The sequence below is a fragment of the Onychostoma macrolepis genome, chromosome 10 (assembly GCF_012432095.1).
Source record: "Onychostoma macrolepis isolate SWU-2019 chromosome 10, ASM1243209v1, whole genome shotgun sequence".
NCBI lineage: Eukaryota > Metazoa > Chordata > Actinopteri > Cypriniformes > Cyprinidae > Onychostoma > Onychostoma macrolepis.
This window is the reverse complement of record NC_081164.1, coordinates 15,080,955-15,096,532: the sequence shown is the minus strand read 5'-3', so window position 1 is coordinate 15,096,532 and position 15,578 is coordinate 15,080,955. Positions and strand designations below refer to the sequence as shown.

General features: G+C 37.1%; 2 protein-coding genes across 3 annotated transcripts in view; one reads left to right on the top strand and one right to left on the bottom strand.

Moving 5' to 3' along the window:
- nsd3 (nuclear receptor binding SET domain protein 3) overlaps positions 1 to 2,031 on the bottom strand; it is a 36,665-nt gene extending 34,634 nt beyond the window's left edge. Inside the window, exon 1 of the mRNA XM_058788372.1 lies at positions 1,571 to 2,031. The gene's annotated coding sequence lies outside the window, so the exon portion shown is untranslated. The remainder of the gene's footprint in view (positions 1 to 1,570) is intronic.
- letm2 (leucine zipper-EF-hand containing transmembrane protein 2) lies at positions 745 to 10,825 on the top strand. Of its 2 annotated transcripts, none has more exons than XM_058788376.1 (11): positions 745 to 1,076; positions 2,041 to 2,110; positions 2,736 to 3,150; positions 4,435 to 4,578; positions 4,780 to 4,917; positions 5,008 to 5,211; positions 7,023 to 7,142; positions 7,458 to 7,577; positions 8,222 to 8,329; positions 8,467 to 8,532; positions 9,388 to 10,825. In XM_058788376.1, exons 2-11 carry the CDS (start codon positions 2,064 to 2,066, stop codon positions 9,439 to 9,441), a joined length of 1,416 nt encoding a protein of 471 aa, XP_058644359.1. In that variant the 5' UTR covers positions 745 to 1,076; positions 2,041 to 2,063; the 3' UTR covers positions 9,442 to 10,825. The 2 variants fall into 2 exon arrangements, with proteins under 2 accessions (XP_058644359.1, XP_058644360.1); XM_058788377.1 differs by having other exon boundaries at positions 746 to 912.
- The last annotated feature ends 4,753 nt before the right edge of the window (positions 10,826 to 15,578 follow it).

The following is a 15,578-nucleotide window of genomic DNA, read 5'->3' as shown; positions in this document are numbered from 1 at the left end:
AATATTTTATATGGATAAAGCTAGATTAAACTAAAGATAGATGATTTAATATACTCTCTTATTCGAGGCCTACAGAAATAATAATTAACAGTGTAGCATTACAGCAATTGTTTTACAAAAAATGCAACATTTCATACACATTATATGTTAGTATGTATGAAAATAAGAACAAAAACAACATTATAAGGGTACTGTTTCTTCCCTGTTTATACGCTTATTTATCTAACACACATACTTACCTGTACATACAAATGCCAATTTGTATATTTTTATTCCTTATTTACTTGTTCTATTTTTTAATTCTTCTTTGTTTTTTTTGTTTGTTTGTTTTTTTGCTGTATTTTTTGTTCTGTCGCTGTCATTCTGTCGCACTGTGGAAGCTTCTGTCACGAAAACAAATTCCTCGTATGTGTAAAAATACCTGGCAATAAAGCTCATTCTAATTCTGATTCTGTGGTCTCAAGCGAAATTAAACTGAATAATAGCGCCATCGTCTGCACATAAGAACCACATGAAACGCCTTGCTACTCCGCCACTGTTCTCGGAACTGTAATATTGACTGTTGCCATGACAATTCTGAGTTACAACTGAACTGAGATCAGCACGTGTGTACGCTCGTCTGCCGGTCTGCCCTCATCATCACGGATGAGGTCATGGGAAGTTCCACTGTCCGCCCCGTCCAGCGGATTGGCCAGCGTCACTAGTGCGTACAGCTCGGTCATTGGCTTATGTGGCTGTCAATCACGCCTCATCCCTCATCGGATGATCCTCCTCGGTTTGACTGGGCCAGCGGAGGCGAACTGACCGATCACAACAATACATCAGCACGGATATATTCATTTATATGTCCATTTAGATTTAAACTCAAGGAGCGACATACCTTCGTGAATGGAGTATCTCATCCTGCAAAAGGTTTGTTTTCACCCGTACCATCGCCTCCGAGGAAATTTGACCCTCAGCTGCAGGAGGAGCGCTGTCGAGACGGACATTTTTCTCCACCGTCATCCGATCCGACACCATATCCAATGATTACAGTTTAACAGCCGTCACATCGCACGACACGGCCTTTTCGACAGGTTGGTAGATGCTTAATCGCTTTTCGAGTTGTTAAGTGCTCGATATGGTTTTTTTAGACCATCTCGATGGCTTTCATCTGTTGTCTCTTAACCGTTACGCCACCGCTCGCTGTTAGTTGTACATTAACGAAAGTAAAACAAAAGAACTGTCCGATCACTTTTCTCTAAAGTTGATCGATGTCGTGTTGACTATATCCGTAGAAAAGTATCTGTAATAGATGTAAAGTTGTGTGTATTGAATGCGGTGTTTTGAGATGGTGTATATCTGCGGCCTCTACTGTGGCCTTCCGCGCCTGTCATTAAACTAAACTGTTTTGACTTACTCGCACCTATTTTAGATAACAATTTAGACGTTTAAAAAGTTAAAACTTTCGATTAGTTCTAATAGAAAGTTGATAACGTTACTGTAGTTCGTTGACGTACGCATAATATAATAATAATTGCGGGGTGTGTAATAAATGTCATAAATATGATGTAACGTTTAAACACTTTACCTGTTGTAATTTGAGGCAAACTTTCGGGTGAAATTAAACGTTCCTTGTATTGTTGTTAAATATGGCCTATGACTTTGACAAGTCTCCGTGTTTGTGTTCCGTTTTAGCAACGCAAGCGGCGAAGATAAACACGTGAGTCAGTATTTGTGTGCAGTGCTCGCGACCGGCCGCATCCGTAACGAGCGTGCTTTCCTACACATGGTGTTATTATTGTTGCTGTATTCATCAATAAATCTACTTGTAGTCATACGTACATAACATATCAAATATAAGTTCAACAAATATGCTAAAAAATAACAGGATTTGTTTATCTGTATCTGTGTGTGAATCTGTTTTCCTTTTTTTATTCATGAATATTGGGACAGTGATAAAGAGGATTATTCCTCAAAAGTCAGATTTTATAAGTCTCTAATATGTGTAAATCTAATTGCATTAGAGTTACATTACATTACATCTATTTCTCTTTACAGGACACCTGATTTGAAGTAATAAAATGGCGGTTTTTAGCTCACAGGTGCTTCTCGCTGTAACAAGATCAAGGTGAGGTGCAAAAATGAACATTTTTGTCATGTTCCAAGTATATTGTTATTTGATAAAATATTAATATTCCATAATAACATTTTGCAATGTTCCCCAATTGCAATGCTTCATGGAGGTTTTAAAAACAGAAATGGGAAGCTTGCATCTTTGTTAAAGCACATTAATTCCTTCTTGCATTCTAAATATATGTGAGTGAGCTGTAGCTGGCTAAATAAGTTGGCTAAATTGTCCTATTAGTGATGGAAATACTTTTCTAGGCTAATTAATGTAATTCCTGATGTAAATAGTTGCTTTCATATTGTTTTGCACATTATTATAAAGTCACTGGGTTTACAGGCTTTACATGATCAGGATAGGACTGAAAGATTAGCTTTAAGAAAAGGATAGTAAGCGATTTTATTGCACTAATCTCATATTAGCATTATATAATTTTAAAATCTTAGGGCTCAGTTGACCATTACTGTAAACAATTTGCTGTTTTTTACAAACTGAAGAACAAGTTGAAATAATTTTCTTTAGTCATCTCTAGAGCACAGAAACTTGAATATACCTAAATATTTTACCTTCTGCTTTAACATTGTAAATAGTTTCTTTATGAAAACTCAAAGTTCTGGTTTTCTTCTAGGGGATCCTACTTGCTTTCTAAAAGACATGGTTGTGCTTCACTCCCGTCGACCGCATGCATACGCTACCATTCGGAGTTCCTCGGCCGGATTGCCGTCACAGCCAGGTGTCCCAGGCCTCTGTACCCCTGTTACACATCCACCTTCACCCGCCCTGGTTGCATAGCTGCACGTCCCCTCCACAGTTCTTGTGCTTGGCTTCAAGAAGTGAAGGACACTCCTGAACCCGTCCCTGCCACCTCTGGCACTCAACTACCACCAGCAGTGCCAAGAAAGTCCCTGGGACAGAGAGTCCTGGATGAGCTCAAGCATTACTATCATGGCTTTCGCCTTCTGGGCATCGACACCAAAATCGCAGCCAGGATGGTCTGGAGGTTACTGCACGGGCAGCTGCTCACCCGGAGGGAGAGGAGGAGGGTATGTTTGGGTCAAGAAAGATTTGGAAATCTATTTGATGAGGAGCTTTGGTTGTATTGGATATTAATTCCATGGTAGTTTGATATGGAGAAATATCATTATCATATGTGACCCTGGACGACAAAACCAGTCTCAAGTCGCTGGGGTATATTTGTAGCAATAGCCAAAAATACACAGTATGGGTTAAAATTGTATGGGCCATTTTCTCAATATTTTGATTTTTTTTGCACCCTCAGATTCCAGATTTTCAAATAGTTGTATCTCGGCCAAATATTGTCCTGTCCTAACAAACCATACATCAATGGAAAGCTTATTTATTCAGCTTTCAGATGATTTATAAATCTTAATTTTGGAAAATTGACACTTAAGACTGGTTTTGTGGTCCAGGGTCACATATGTATTTACATGGTACTTCAGATTAATTTAAATAATGCCTGTGGTAGCTATATGTCTGATTTGTTATTTCTTTGCATCTCCATGATATGTGAGCTCAAGTTATACATTCTCAAATAATCTTCCAGTATTTGATATTCTAGTAAATATTAAAAAAAATGTATTAACAAAATTATCTGGAAACAAAAACGTTAGTCAAAACGGCATCATTTAAGTGGTATTATTTGAATTTCTAGTATTTCAGAAATATTTAAATATTATATTGCACTTTTACAATGATTTAAAATGCACAATTATTAAGTCCACATGTATTTTAAAATCATAACTTGTATCTCTTACAATGCCATTTGATCTACTATAGTACATGTACAAAATTGTTATATTACCAAAGTATTTCATCATGGTATTACCATGGTGTCATGTCCACACAAAAAAAACGTGGTAATATTATGTTTTTCCTTTATCTACCCTTATAAACTGGGTAATGTATTTCTCTGTTTACAATATTCGTTCACATAGTATTCCACATAGTACCAAGGTGCAGTGTCCAAAATAATGGTAATACCATGGCATTTTTGTTATTCATAGTCTCATAACACCTTTATATAAGATGTAAGTAGTTTGACAAAGGAAAATGTGTCATACGTTATGACTATGTACAGGATTTGAGTTTTATAAAAAGGTAATTATGTTTAATAATCCTGTTAGAACAAACCATTGCTTGGTCAAGGATTTATAATGTAATGTGACACAAGTAGGATTGCATAACCAAAAAGCTTAACACCTCAGAGAAAGTACAGCTGGATTAGGCCAGAAATGCTACTCTCACTTACCCATATTGCTTTTGTGTTTGACTACGGATGAATAAAACATGTCTCGTTGTCTCCACAGCTGATGCGGACATGTGCCGACTTGTTCCGACTTGTGCCCTTCATGGTCTTTGTCATCGTTCCCTTCATGGAGTTTCTGCTCCCTGTATTCCTCAAACTCTTTCCAGAAATGCTGCCTTCTACATTTGAGACAGAGTCCAAGAAGGTATTACAAGCTTACATTTTAAACAACAGCAAAAGTTCAGCCTAAATTACGAAATGCAAGCATAAGAAATCTGTGCAAAGGATTCGTAAAACTATTTCTCAATGAATCTGAGTAGTAATTTTCATGAAGTTGTCAAAATTGGTCAAAATTGTTGAGTAATGACTAAAGAAACATCTGAATTTGTTTGTTTTACTCTGACAGGAGGAAAAACAGAAGAAGGGACTTGCTGCTAAACTAGAGCTGGCCAAGTTCTTACAAGAGACCATTGCTGAGATGGCCAGGAGGAACAAAGCAGCTGTTGGAGACGAGACTCAGAAGTTCTCGACTTACGTGCAACAGGTAAGTTCAATAATCAAATCTGTTTTTCAGTATCACATATAGTTAAAATTGTTCTGGTTGTGACTGATGCTTCTAACTTGTCCGCTATAGGTGAGGCACACCGGTGAACAGCCTAGCACTAAAGACATCGTGAAGTTCTCCAAGCTCTTTGAGGATGAGCTGACGCTGGAGCATCTGGAGCGGCCGCAGCTGGTGGCCTTGTGCAAACTGCTGGAGCTGCAGCCCATCGGCACCAATAACCTGCTGCGTTTCCAGCTGATGATGCAGCTGCGCACCATCAAGGCTGACGATGAGGTGAGACAAAACCAGACAACTGCCACTGACCCTCTAAAGTAGTTTTACAGCTGGATTTATGACTTGACATGTTGCTGTGACCTCTAGGTTTGAGGGTGACTAAACCATACGTCTTAAAATTAGGGAATGATCACAAAGAATGTATTTTTGCATTCTACTATGCTAGTTTTATATTATTTATCCATGTAAACATGCACTAAATAAACATCTATGACTGTTGCCTTTGTATCTTTTTTATGAAACGCATTATAAAAACACAGCTCTTAAAGGATTAGTTCACTCCAGAATGAAAATCTCCTGATAATTTACTTTCCTCCATGTCATCCAAGATGTTCATGTCTTTCTTTCGCAAAAATTTTTTTGAGGAAAACATTCCAGGATTTTTCTCATATAGTGGACTCCAATGGCGGCCAACGGGTTGAAGGTCCAAATAGCCATTTCAGTGCAGCTTCAAAGGGCTCTACGCAATCCCAGCTGAGGAATAAGGGTCTTACCTAGCAAAATGATCAGTCGTTTTCTAAAAACAAAAGAAAATGTATACACTATTTAACCACAAATGCTCGTGTTGCACTAGCTCTGCGATGCACATCTGCAACTACGTAATCACGTTGGAAAGGTTAGTTCTTCGTTAAGTGTACTCTGATTCAAAAAGTTAGGGTAGGGCAAAAACTTCATCTCATTTTCTCCTTCAGCTTCCAAATCGCCCGACATCGTTGATTTACCTTTTTTTTTTTTTTTGTAAAGGGCGTTTGACTTTCTTTGCATGTTCGCTTTGTAAACACTGGGGTGGTGAACATTTGTAGTTAAAGTAACTTTTATTGTTTTAAGAAAGTGACAGATTGTTTCGCTAGATAAAGACCCTTATTCCTCAGCTGGGATTGCGTAGAGCCCTTTGAAGCTGCATTGGAACTGCAATTTGGACCTTCAACCCGTTGGCCGCCATTGGGGTCCACTATATGGAGAAAAATACTGGAATGTTTTCCTCAAAAAATGAACAAAGATGAACATCTTGGATCACATGGGCATGAGTAAATTATTCGGAAATTTTTATTCTGTAAGTGAACTAATCCTTTAAGTTAAAATTGGTTCAACTTTTTTTTTTTTTTTGTGAGCACAAAAATGCATTCTGAGTGAATGCTGCCTTAGGCCCTGATCAGACAGAATCTGTTTTTTAGGTCTGAAAATGTGATGTTTTTTTGGTGATTTTTAAAAAAGAGCAGTGCGCTGGGGTTTTATGTTGCTAGGCAACCACCAAATCAACTGTCCTGTCAGTCTGATCAAAGGATTGTAGCGCGAGCGCTCTAAAATCTTTGGTATCTGCTAAAATCTTTTGGTTTTTACGTAAACTGTCATATTAGCAAAAACCGTAAGAAATACAGCTCTAGGTAACCCGCAACAGACACCAAAAGTTTCTCCTCCCATCATTGCAGTCTCCGGTCTTTCTAAGCAACGGTAAACTTTCATCGCCACAACGCCCGCCTCTCCATTCATTCAATTGGACAATGGAAAAAAACGCGAATTATGTCGGGACGAGTTGTTGTGTTTTTTTTTTTTAAACTTCAGCCGCTCAGAGCGCTCCTACAAAAGCACGAGGTGCAGCAGGTGGCTAAAACGAGAGGCGCTCGGGGCACATAAACAGTGTGCAAAACGCTCACTGCCAATAGAAATCAATTTAAAAAAGGTGCTTCTCACTGCAAAAAACGCGTTCTGACTGATTGGGGCCTTAGACCTTAAAGTAATATTCTGGGTTTGATATGTTAAGGAGGTGATCTCAGATGTTAGATAATCATGTTTTTCGTTTCTCTCTGTAGATGATCGCCAAGGAGGGTGTGCCCGCAATGACTGTAGCTGAGCTCCAGGCCGCCTGCAGGAGTCGCGGCATGAGATCATTAGGTCTGACCACAGATCAGCTCCGACAGCAGCTTCAGCAGGTGTGTGTGCACAGATCAGCCTGACTAGGTTGTAAAACTGCCTACTGGAGGATATTTATGACTGTTTTCCACCCAAAGACTGTAGACAAATTGAAAGTGACACATACAGCAGACTTTAAACAGTCCTCTTATATTTACCAGCTTGTGCCCACTGAGTATTTTTTGTCACAGGGTGGGGTTGGCACCGTAATGCTATGTCTGTGGTGTTACAGATATATTTCTGATTGTTTTGACATTACTGTACGTGTGACTGTATGCAGCATTACATAGTCATTGATGAATTGTTAATTGTTATTCGTGTTCTCTCTCTCTCAGTGGCTGGACCTGCACTTGAAAGAGAACGTCCCACCGTCCCTGTTGCTGCTCTCTCGTGCAATGTACCTGACGGACCTCACTCCCAAAACTCCAGTCATCCCACCGGTGCCCAAACTGGAGGTGAAAATAAAATTCTATACTAGTTTGTCTAAATAAATGTACAAAAATACTGCAGTTTAAAATACAGTCCTCTAAATGTTACAAGTGAATTTGGCATCACAACATTGTAATGTACAGTATGAAAAATGGATGTTCATTTAGAGATTTGCTAAGGGTTACATTTAACATTGTTGTTTTTTTGAAGATTAACTTTAAGTAGATATATTGAATGCTAGCAAATTATACTCTATTATCGTCCAGTAACCAATGTTACCAATGTATCGCGTCCATCCATCCCCTCAGACAATCCAAAATATACCAAATAGATTTCATTGGTTTCAATAGCAAAATTACCTATGTAAATATATTCAGTACACATTCTGTAAATAGCCAAAGAGCAACAGGTTGTAAATACCAATGTATTGCAATGTACCTAATAGGCACCTAGACTTAAATTAAACCAAAGTTTCTCAGCTCTGTTTACTTTCTGCTTAAAAACTTGCCCCAGTGCTTGGCAACAGATTACCTTTGAAACCTTAACCAATTGATGTCTAGACAGGGCAGATATACAGACTGGCACGTCACTGCTGCAGTGACCACTAAAATGTTATCACTGTTCTGTTAATGGTTGTTATGGTTTCATATTCTTTATGACTGTGTCACAGAAATCCACTCCTCCTCCTGTGGAGGCCGAAACCACAGCCAAAGGGAATCCGCTGTCCTCCTCAGTGGAGGTGCTGGTGGACTCTGCTCCGGTCATTAAAGACAGAAAGGTAGGAATGTTATTATTACATCAATCAATTTCTCAGTTTTCAAGGGCTCTCCAGGATGTCAGTCATTGTATAATAAGTAATGGTTACAAATATTTTAAATTCAAGATATTGTTAACACTTTGATTTATGTATTTTAGTCTGAAGAATTGTTGGAGAAACCCAGAGGGTTGGACATGCCATCACCAGAAGCTCAGTTAATACATGTAAGTGTGCCAAACCACTCAATGTGTGTATTTATTGAAAGATAAAGAGTCAACAGTATGTGGTTTTGGAAGGATTACTTTGACCGTTGTACATATTTTACAGGACTGTCCTGCTTTTAATGTTGTTGCCAATGGTTTTATTCAGAAACGTAGAAATACATAAAATATTTTAAATGGTAGTTTTCATTTTTTTTTTGAGGTTTCATTTTATATTGCATTTTTTATTTTAATCATCTTTCTTTTCTTTTTTTTAGCATGGATTTAGAATTTCTATTAAATATTCAAATGAAAGATTTTGTATAGTAGTTGTAATATTCAAGAGGTTTCATTTTATATTGTATTTAATCTTTATTTTTAGTATGAATTTAGAATTTCTATCTAATATTAAATTGAAAGATTTTATATAGTTTTATATTGTATTTTTAGCATGTATTTAGAAAGATTTTATATAATGGTTAATATTTTAAGAGGTTTAATTTTATATTGTATTTTTCTATTTTTAGCATGAATTTAGAATTTCTATCAAATTAAATTTAAATATTTTATATAGTAGCTGAAATATTTTAAAAGGTTTCGTTTATATTGTGTTTTCATCTTTTATTTTTAGCATGAATTTAGAATTTCCATCAAATATTAAATTGAAAGATTTTATAAAGTAGTTGTAATATTTTAGAAAGTTTAATGCTATATGGTATGTTCTCTTGTTTATTTTTAGCATTAGCATGAATGCTATTAAATATATGAATAAATGTGTGTCAGTCCATATGTAAATTCCTATTTATGCTCACTTGCTATTTAACTATAACTGTTGTATGTTTTGTGTCTCACTCATCCCCACCTGTTCTGTCCCATCAGGCTAAAGAGGCAGAGTTGTCACAGAAGTCCAAGATGAGCGCCAATGGGATGTGAGAGGGGCTCCATGTTTCCTCAGTCACCTTATTCTGTTGGAGAGGAGGGTGGAGGTTCGAGTTTGGCCTTTTCCACCGCTGCTGCTTCTGCTGAGGAAGCGTCTCTCTCACAGTCTAGGATTTCAGGGGCCTTGCCGTCTCACACCTCTCATACAGACTTGATGGACTAGTCGCATCACATCCTTCGACATCTGGCCCTCAAAAAGGAGGAAAATTGTTTTTAGAATTTAGACATCACTCCAGCTTGACATCCGACATGTTTACATCTCCCATCCCCTGAAGATTTGACAAATAATGTAAATTTGAAATGGAAAAAACCCCCCATCAACTTAGTCCAGCCAGGAAATGAATAAGGAAAACAAGACTTGCCACTCTTTGCTAAACTTCATTTTGTAAATGTGTAAATAAATTGTACAATACCTGCATATTATATAAGTGCTACTGCTTTATACAGTCGGTTGCGCCATATGTGTGGGCTAGAAGGTGAAAAGTCATATTTTAATATGAGGAATGCATACGCTTGCATTCTGGATTTAGGTTGGCAGATGAATTGTAAATGGCCAAGTATGTGGGTATTTTTTTATTTGAAAATTTCAAATTCCCTTTTCTAAGGGAATATTACGCTCACTCCCTCAGGAGATGCGATTAGCGGTGTAGCGATTACGCTAGGCCTGCCTATGGCAGACTTTGCAGTTTGGTACAAATAAATGTGTTTAATTTGTTCATAATATGCTGTGTCCCCCTTTCAATCATGTTGAAATTTTATCTTGGCGCAACATCTAAATGACTATTGGAGTCGTAAAGTTTATGTTTCGCTTATGGTTAAAAATATTAAAAATTCCCCTAAAGACAAATGTTTATATTTGATTCACATACCGTTTGGATTGTTATTGTTTCATGTTGCACTGGATAAACCACTGGGAGGGAAAACAGTATAGTATGGCAATACTGTAAAGTTTTAATTTAAAAAGCATTGAATCCCTCAGATATTTGCTTTGTTTATCCCATAACCTGCCTTTAACTCAACTGTAAACTTAATTGAATTTGTTGCATCTTTGAACTACCCTGTCCCAATCTGTCCTGGTGCACTTTTTTTTTATGTTGATCAACTGTGTAAAATTGAAACTGCCTCTCATTGCATTAAACAGCGTACCATCTTGTACGACTGTACAGTCAAAAAGTAATGGTGCTCAATGGTCATACCTCTTTTAAATGTGTTACACATCCCAATTATTACCCCTGTTTATTAAGTGTAATGTGAACAAATATACTGTTTTTTTTTGTTTGTTTGTTTTTCCAAAATTGACAAAAATTAAAAGGTCAAGTTCACTCAATTTTGTAATTAATTGATTGTGTTCAGTAAAAATAAATATATATATATATTTTTTTTTCTCATGAATCTAATCATCTAAATTTGTTGCAAGTTAAATATAAATAACTTTTAACTGAGCTCCAGCTGGAAAATTGGTTATTTTACCAGGGGTTTTCAAATTGAGTTGATAGGGTTTCCGTGGACAATTTAAAATTTAATTTTATAAAATGCATTTTTAGGGCTGTCAATGTTAACTTACAAAACTATTAATGTTAATTGAATCTATTAAGTATGTTTAAATATATATATATATATATATATATATATATATATATTTTAGCATATTTACCAAAACTATTTGATATAATTACTTTCATTCAGCCCTAATTTTAAAAAGAAACTTACAACAAATATGCATATTGGATATTAAGTGAAATGGTGACGGTAAAAATGTGAGATGAGAGGGAAAATTTCTGAGTTTCCCATAAAACTTTACATTCAGCCTCAAAACTTTAGCTTTTCCCCGAGAAATGTTTCATTAGCTTGCAAAACTATTGCATTTGCTCAAAACGCTTTTTCATTTAAGCAACTTCATGTCACTCGCAAAACTTTCGCGTTCCCTTAAGAAATTCACTCATAAATTTTTGCCCTGACCTGAGAAACTTTCGAAAAATTTGAAGCATTTACATTCAATCGCATAGTTTCTCAAGCAACAGAGATTTTTTGGAAGAGCAACAGCATTTGAATATAATTTTTCTTTCCATCTCTATGTCCCTTTATGGCAGAGATGGGCACTCGAGTTAGTGACTTGGACTCAAGTCGCATTTTTATAGACATCAGTTCAGACTCGACCTGAAATGACTCCAGACTTGACTCGGACTCCAGGTTAAAGACTTCAGACTTGACTCAGACTCCAAGTTAAAGACTTATGAACATCTCTGCTTTACAGTCTCCGTAGTATTTAGTTTTTGTTTAAAAAAACAACTACACTTAATATTTTCAATAAATTTGTCTTACATAGTTGCTTTTTATATATGCAAATGAATCATGATATTCAGGGGTCATTGGCATCAAAGAGTTTGAAAATCCTTTATTTTACTACTCATTTTGTGCTTTTATAAATTTCGCGTTTGAGGTGCAAGCCTCGCCATGGTTCTTCACCATGTACTTGCCTGTGATTCCTCTGGAATGCTGTTCAATGGTTGATTGGAGATGTCTTCTCTGTGTTTTTTAGTTTGACTATTTAAACAAGCTGATTAGCAGGAATGTCATCCAAGTTCTCATTCCTCAGATTAGTTTAGTGGAGCATTAGGCCAGGACTTGCGCTGCTCATGCTGGTACAGTTACATGAGGCTGGTCACAAGACTCCTAATTCTTTAAAGTCTCCCATGAAAACCTGACTGGGCTTTGATCATTCTGAGGGTGTACATGTTTAAGATCATTTCTCACAACCATTCCTAGTGCTTCTATACTGAGGATGTGACAAATAAACCATGTGGAAAATTGAGCTGTTTTTCCTTTATTTTTATTTTTTTGTCTACTGAAATTCATGCCTTTATTGCTTTGTCTCAGGTTTCAAAATGTTGAGTTGGCTGTATTTTAAAACAAGATCATCAACTGTGAAGTCATACACGACTCTCACTGTCACATATGTTGGTGCTGGGAGAATATATTTAACCTAGGTGAGAAATAAGGCATGGCAAAGGCATATCTTGCATTTGTCTTTCAAACTCTGACACATTAAACAATTTTAAGCATAAGCAAGTTTGAACATGTTAGATATTGAAACAAGATGTTTACTAATGTATGAACATCCAAAGTGACCCACAAGTATTAGACCACTTAAAGCCAGAATCAAAATGGATACATTTCTTTGAATAAGGTAAAATATTAAACAGAGTGCCACTGATTTTCAAGAAAGCTTTTTATGGACGTTTGAAGGTTTTAAATGAATAAACATTCTTAAAAATAAAGACAAAAGAATATTTAGGCACTTTCTGACTGTTGTACCACATTAGTGTTCATAATTAATTTGATAAACTACATCTGTGGTTACTCTGCTGGAAAGGCTCAGTAAAGTGAAAAATTAAGCTGTAGTTGTTTTAGAAAAAAACAACTTTTTTATTTTTTTTAGAAAAAATAATGTTAAAACATACAGGTGCATCTCAATAAATTAGAATGTTCATGGAAAAGTTCATTTATTTCAGTAATTCAACTCAAATTGTGAAACTCATGTATTAAATAAATTCAATGCACACAGACTGAAGTAGTTTAAGTCTTTGGTTCTTTTAATTGTGATGATTTTGGCTCACATTTAACAAAAACCCACCAATTTTTGCATCTGTAAGTATCAAATATGATGCATTAGGCTTTTGAGGAACATTTATTTTTCATATCTCATCATTGGATTTCATTGCATTATATATTTCGCTCCCCACAAAAAAACAAACAAACAAAAAAACTACAACGCTTTGATCATAAAACTAAACATTTAAATGCCATCTTACTAAGACATAAGACATAATATTGGGAGATAAAGAGTGGCTACTGATATTTATAAGCATTTTAAGTAGTCTGTTTTAATGTTATAAAGATATGATTTACATTACAAGCCATCAGAATTTCATTATACTTTTTGGCCATATAAATAACACCTGCACCACATTTAATATTTTTGCTCAGTTTGAGTTTCTGAACAACACTGAGGTGTTTTTCCCCCCTCCTTGAACAGAGCTTCATTTTCCTATTCTTATTCCTATTCTTATTCTTATTCATATTCCTATTCCTGAGGAAGACCTCAGTCAGTCCGCTGTTGACCCACAACTGCACTGCCAAGTCCAGCTCCAACCACATCATCAAGTTCGCTGACGACACAACAGTGGTAGGTCTCATCAGCAACAATGATGGAACGCACTACAGAGAGGAAGTGGCACAGCTGGCGAAATGGTGTGGCACTAACAACCTGTCCCTCAATGTGAGAAAGACAAAGGAGGTTGTGATGGACTTCAGAAGAAACCCCCCACTGACCATCGACAGCTCGCCTGTGGAGAGAGTCAGCAGCACTAAATTCCTGGGGGTGCACATCACAGAGGATCTCACCTGGACCACCAACACCATGTCACTCTCCAAGAAGGCACAACAGCGCCTACACTTTCTCCGCCGGCTGAAAAGAGCAAGTCTCCCTCCACCCATCCTCACCACTTTCTACAGGGGCACCATTGAGAGTGTGCTGACCAGCTGCATCACTGTCTGGTACGGGAACTGTACTGCAGCAGACCGCAAGACCCTCCAGCGGACAGTGAACACAGCTGTAAAGATCATCGGTGCCCCTCTCCCCTCCATCCTGGACATTTTCCTCACACGATGCTCCAGCAAAGCCAATAGTATCGTGAAGGACTCCACACACCCCTCCCAGTCTCTTCCAGCTCCTACCATCAGGAAGACGGTACCGGAGCATCAGAGCCCGCTCTGCCAGACTGCTCAACAGCTTTTCCCCCCATGGGCAGGCTGTGAGAGCCTTGAACTCAAATCACCCCGCCCCTCTCTGAAACCCCATACAAACCCCCTACCTCCTAAAACATGGACCATCTGAAACTTATGGAACTTTTTTTGTGCAATCGAAGTGTGCTACACACAGGTGAGTGGGCCTGTACACTAGTAGTAGCACACTCTCCTTCTCTATGCGCACTAGTCACTTTTCACACACACTGCTGCGCGTATACATATCCCACAAAAAGACTCAGTAATATACATATGTTTACATGCTCATGCACTACAAATCATCCTGCACTGTTCCCCAGCCAGATGCTGACTCTTCGCACATGTACAGTATTTATCTGAAGCACTCGTATAGTTTGTATAGTTTGTATTTTTTTTGTTTATGTATAGGTAATTTTTTTTTATATATATATAGTATATTTATAGTCAAAATCTATCAGTAGGATAGTTGTGTATAGGTTTATATTGTTTTACTTCATTGCTGTATGCCTGTATTTATGTAGCACCGTGGTCCTGTGAAGCACGACATTTCGTTCCACTGTATGCCCCCGCATGTAGCGGAATGACAATAAAGCTCAACTTGAACTTGAACTTGAACTATTCTATATGAGCCAAAAACGCCTGATGTATCAAAAATGACACTCCAAAAAAAAAAAAAAAAAACTTTTATTTTTAGAGTTTCTAAAATGATTCAATAAATGTTCCATTAAAAACAGATAAATAAAATAAAATGAATCTGACTATTATTTCATGACAGACTTTACAAGGTTAAATATGTGAAAGTGGAACCATCTAGTGGATAAAGTGTAGGACTACATCTCTCAGATCATCCTACACATGTCAGTAAACAGTGCCAACAGTGGAAAATCTTATTGATGACCTGTTTCAAGACCCATGGTGGATTTTTTTTTTTCATTCAATTTTTCAAATAATTTGACAAAGTGAGTGATTTTAAGCCAGTAGGTGCAGTATGTACAATTTGGAGATCCCCTAAAACATTGTTAAAACGCTGTTACTAAATTTGGTTTTGAAACCATTAGTAAGAATGGGGCCATGTGAACACTACATCACAGAACAATCTGCCTTTCTGAAACAGAACACAAAACATGAATCCTGAAATCATTCATATCTGTTTATCTAAATCATTACGCTTTCTTACACAAGTAATGACACTATGGCTGCTGAAAACACACTACAATAGACGGCACAAACTAAGTACATCTCTACAGATGAGACGCGCGTCCTACACATTATTGTGGCCCATATTTTTGAAGGATGTGGTTGCTACTTGCAGCTTCCTGTCATGCTCTGAGGTGCGCATGAGGAGC

Bases quoted from the DNA above. Each gene is read 5' to 3' on its own strand.
- letm2 (XM_058788376.1), top strand. From the start codon at position 2,064: ATGGCGGTTTTTAGCTCACAGGTGCTTCTCGCTGTAACAAGATCAAG. The intron at 4,918-5,007 runs GTAAGTTCAATA...TGTCCGCTATAG, and splicing joins TCTCGACTTACGTGCAACAG to GTGAGGCACACCGGTGAACA. The intron at 5,212-7,022 runs GTGAGACAAAAC...TTCTCTCTGTAG, and splicing joins CCATCAAGGCTGACGATGAG to ATGATCGCCAAGGAGGGTGT.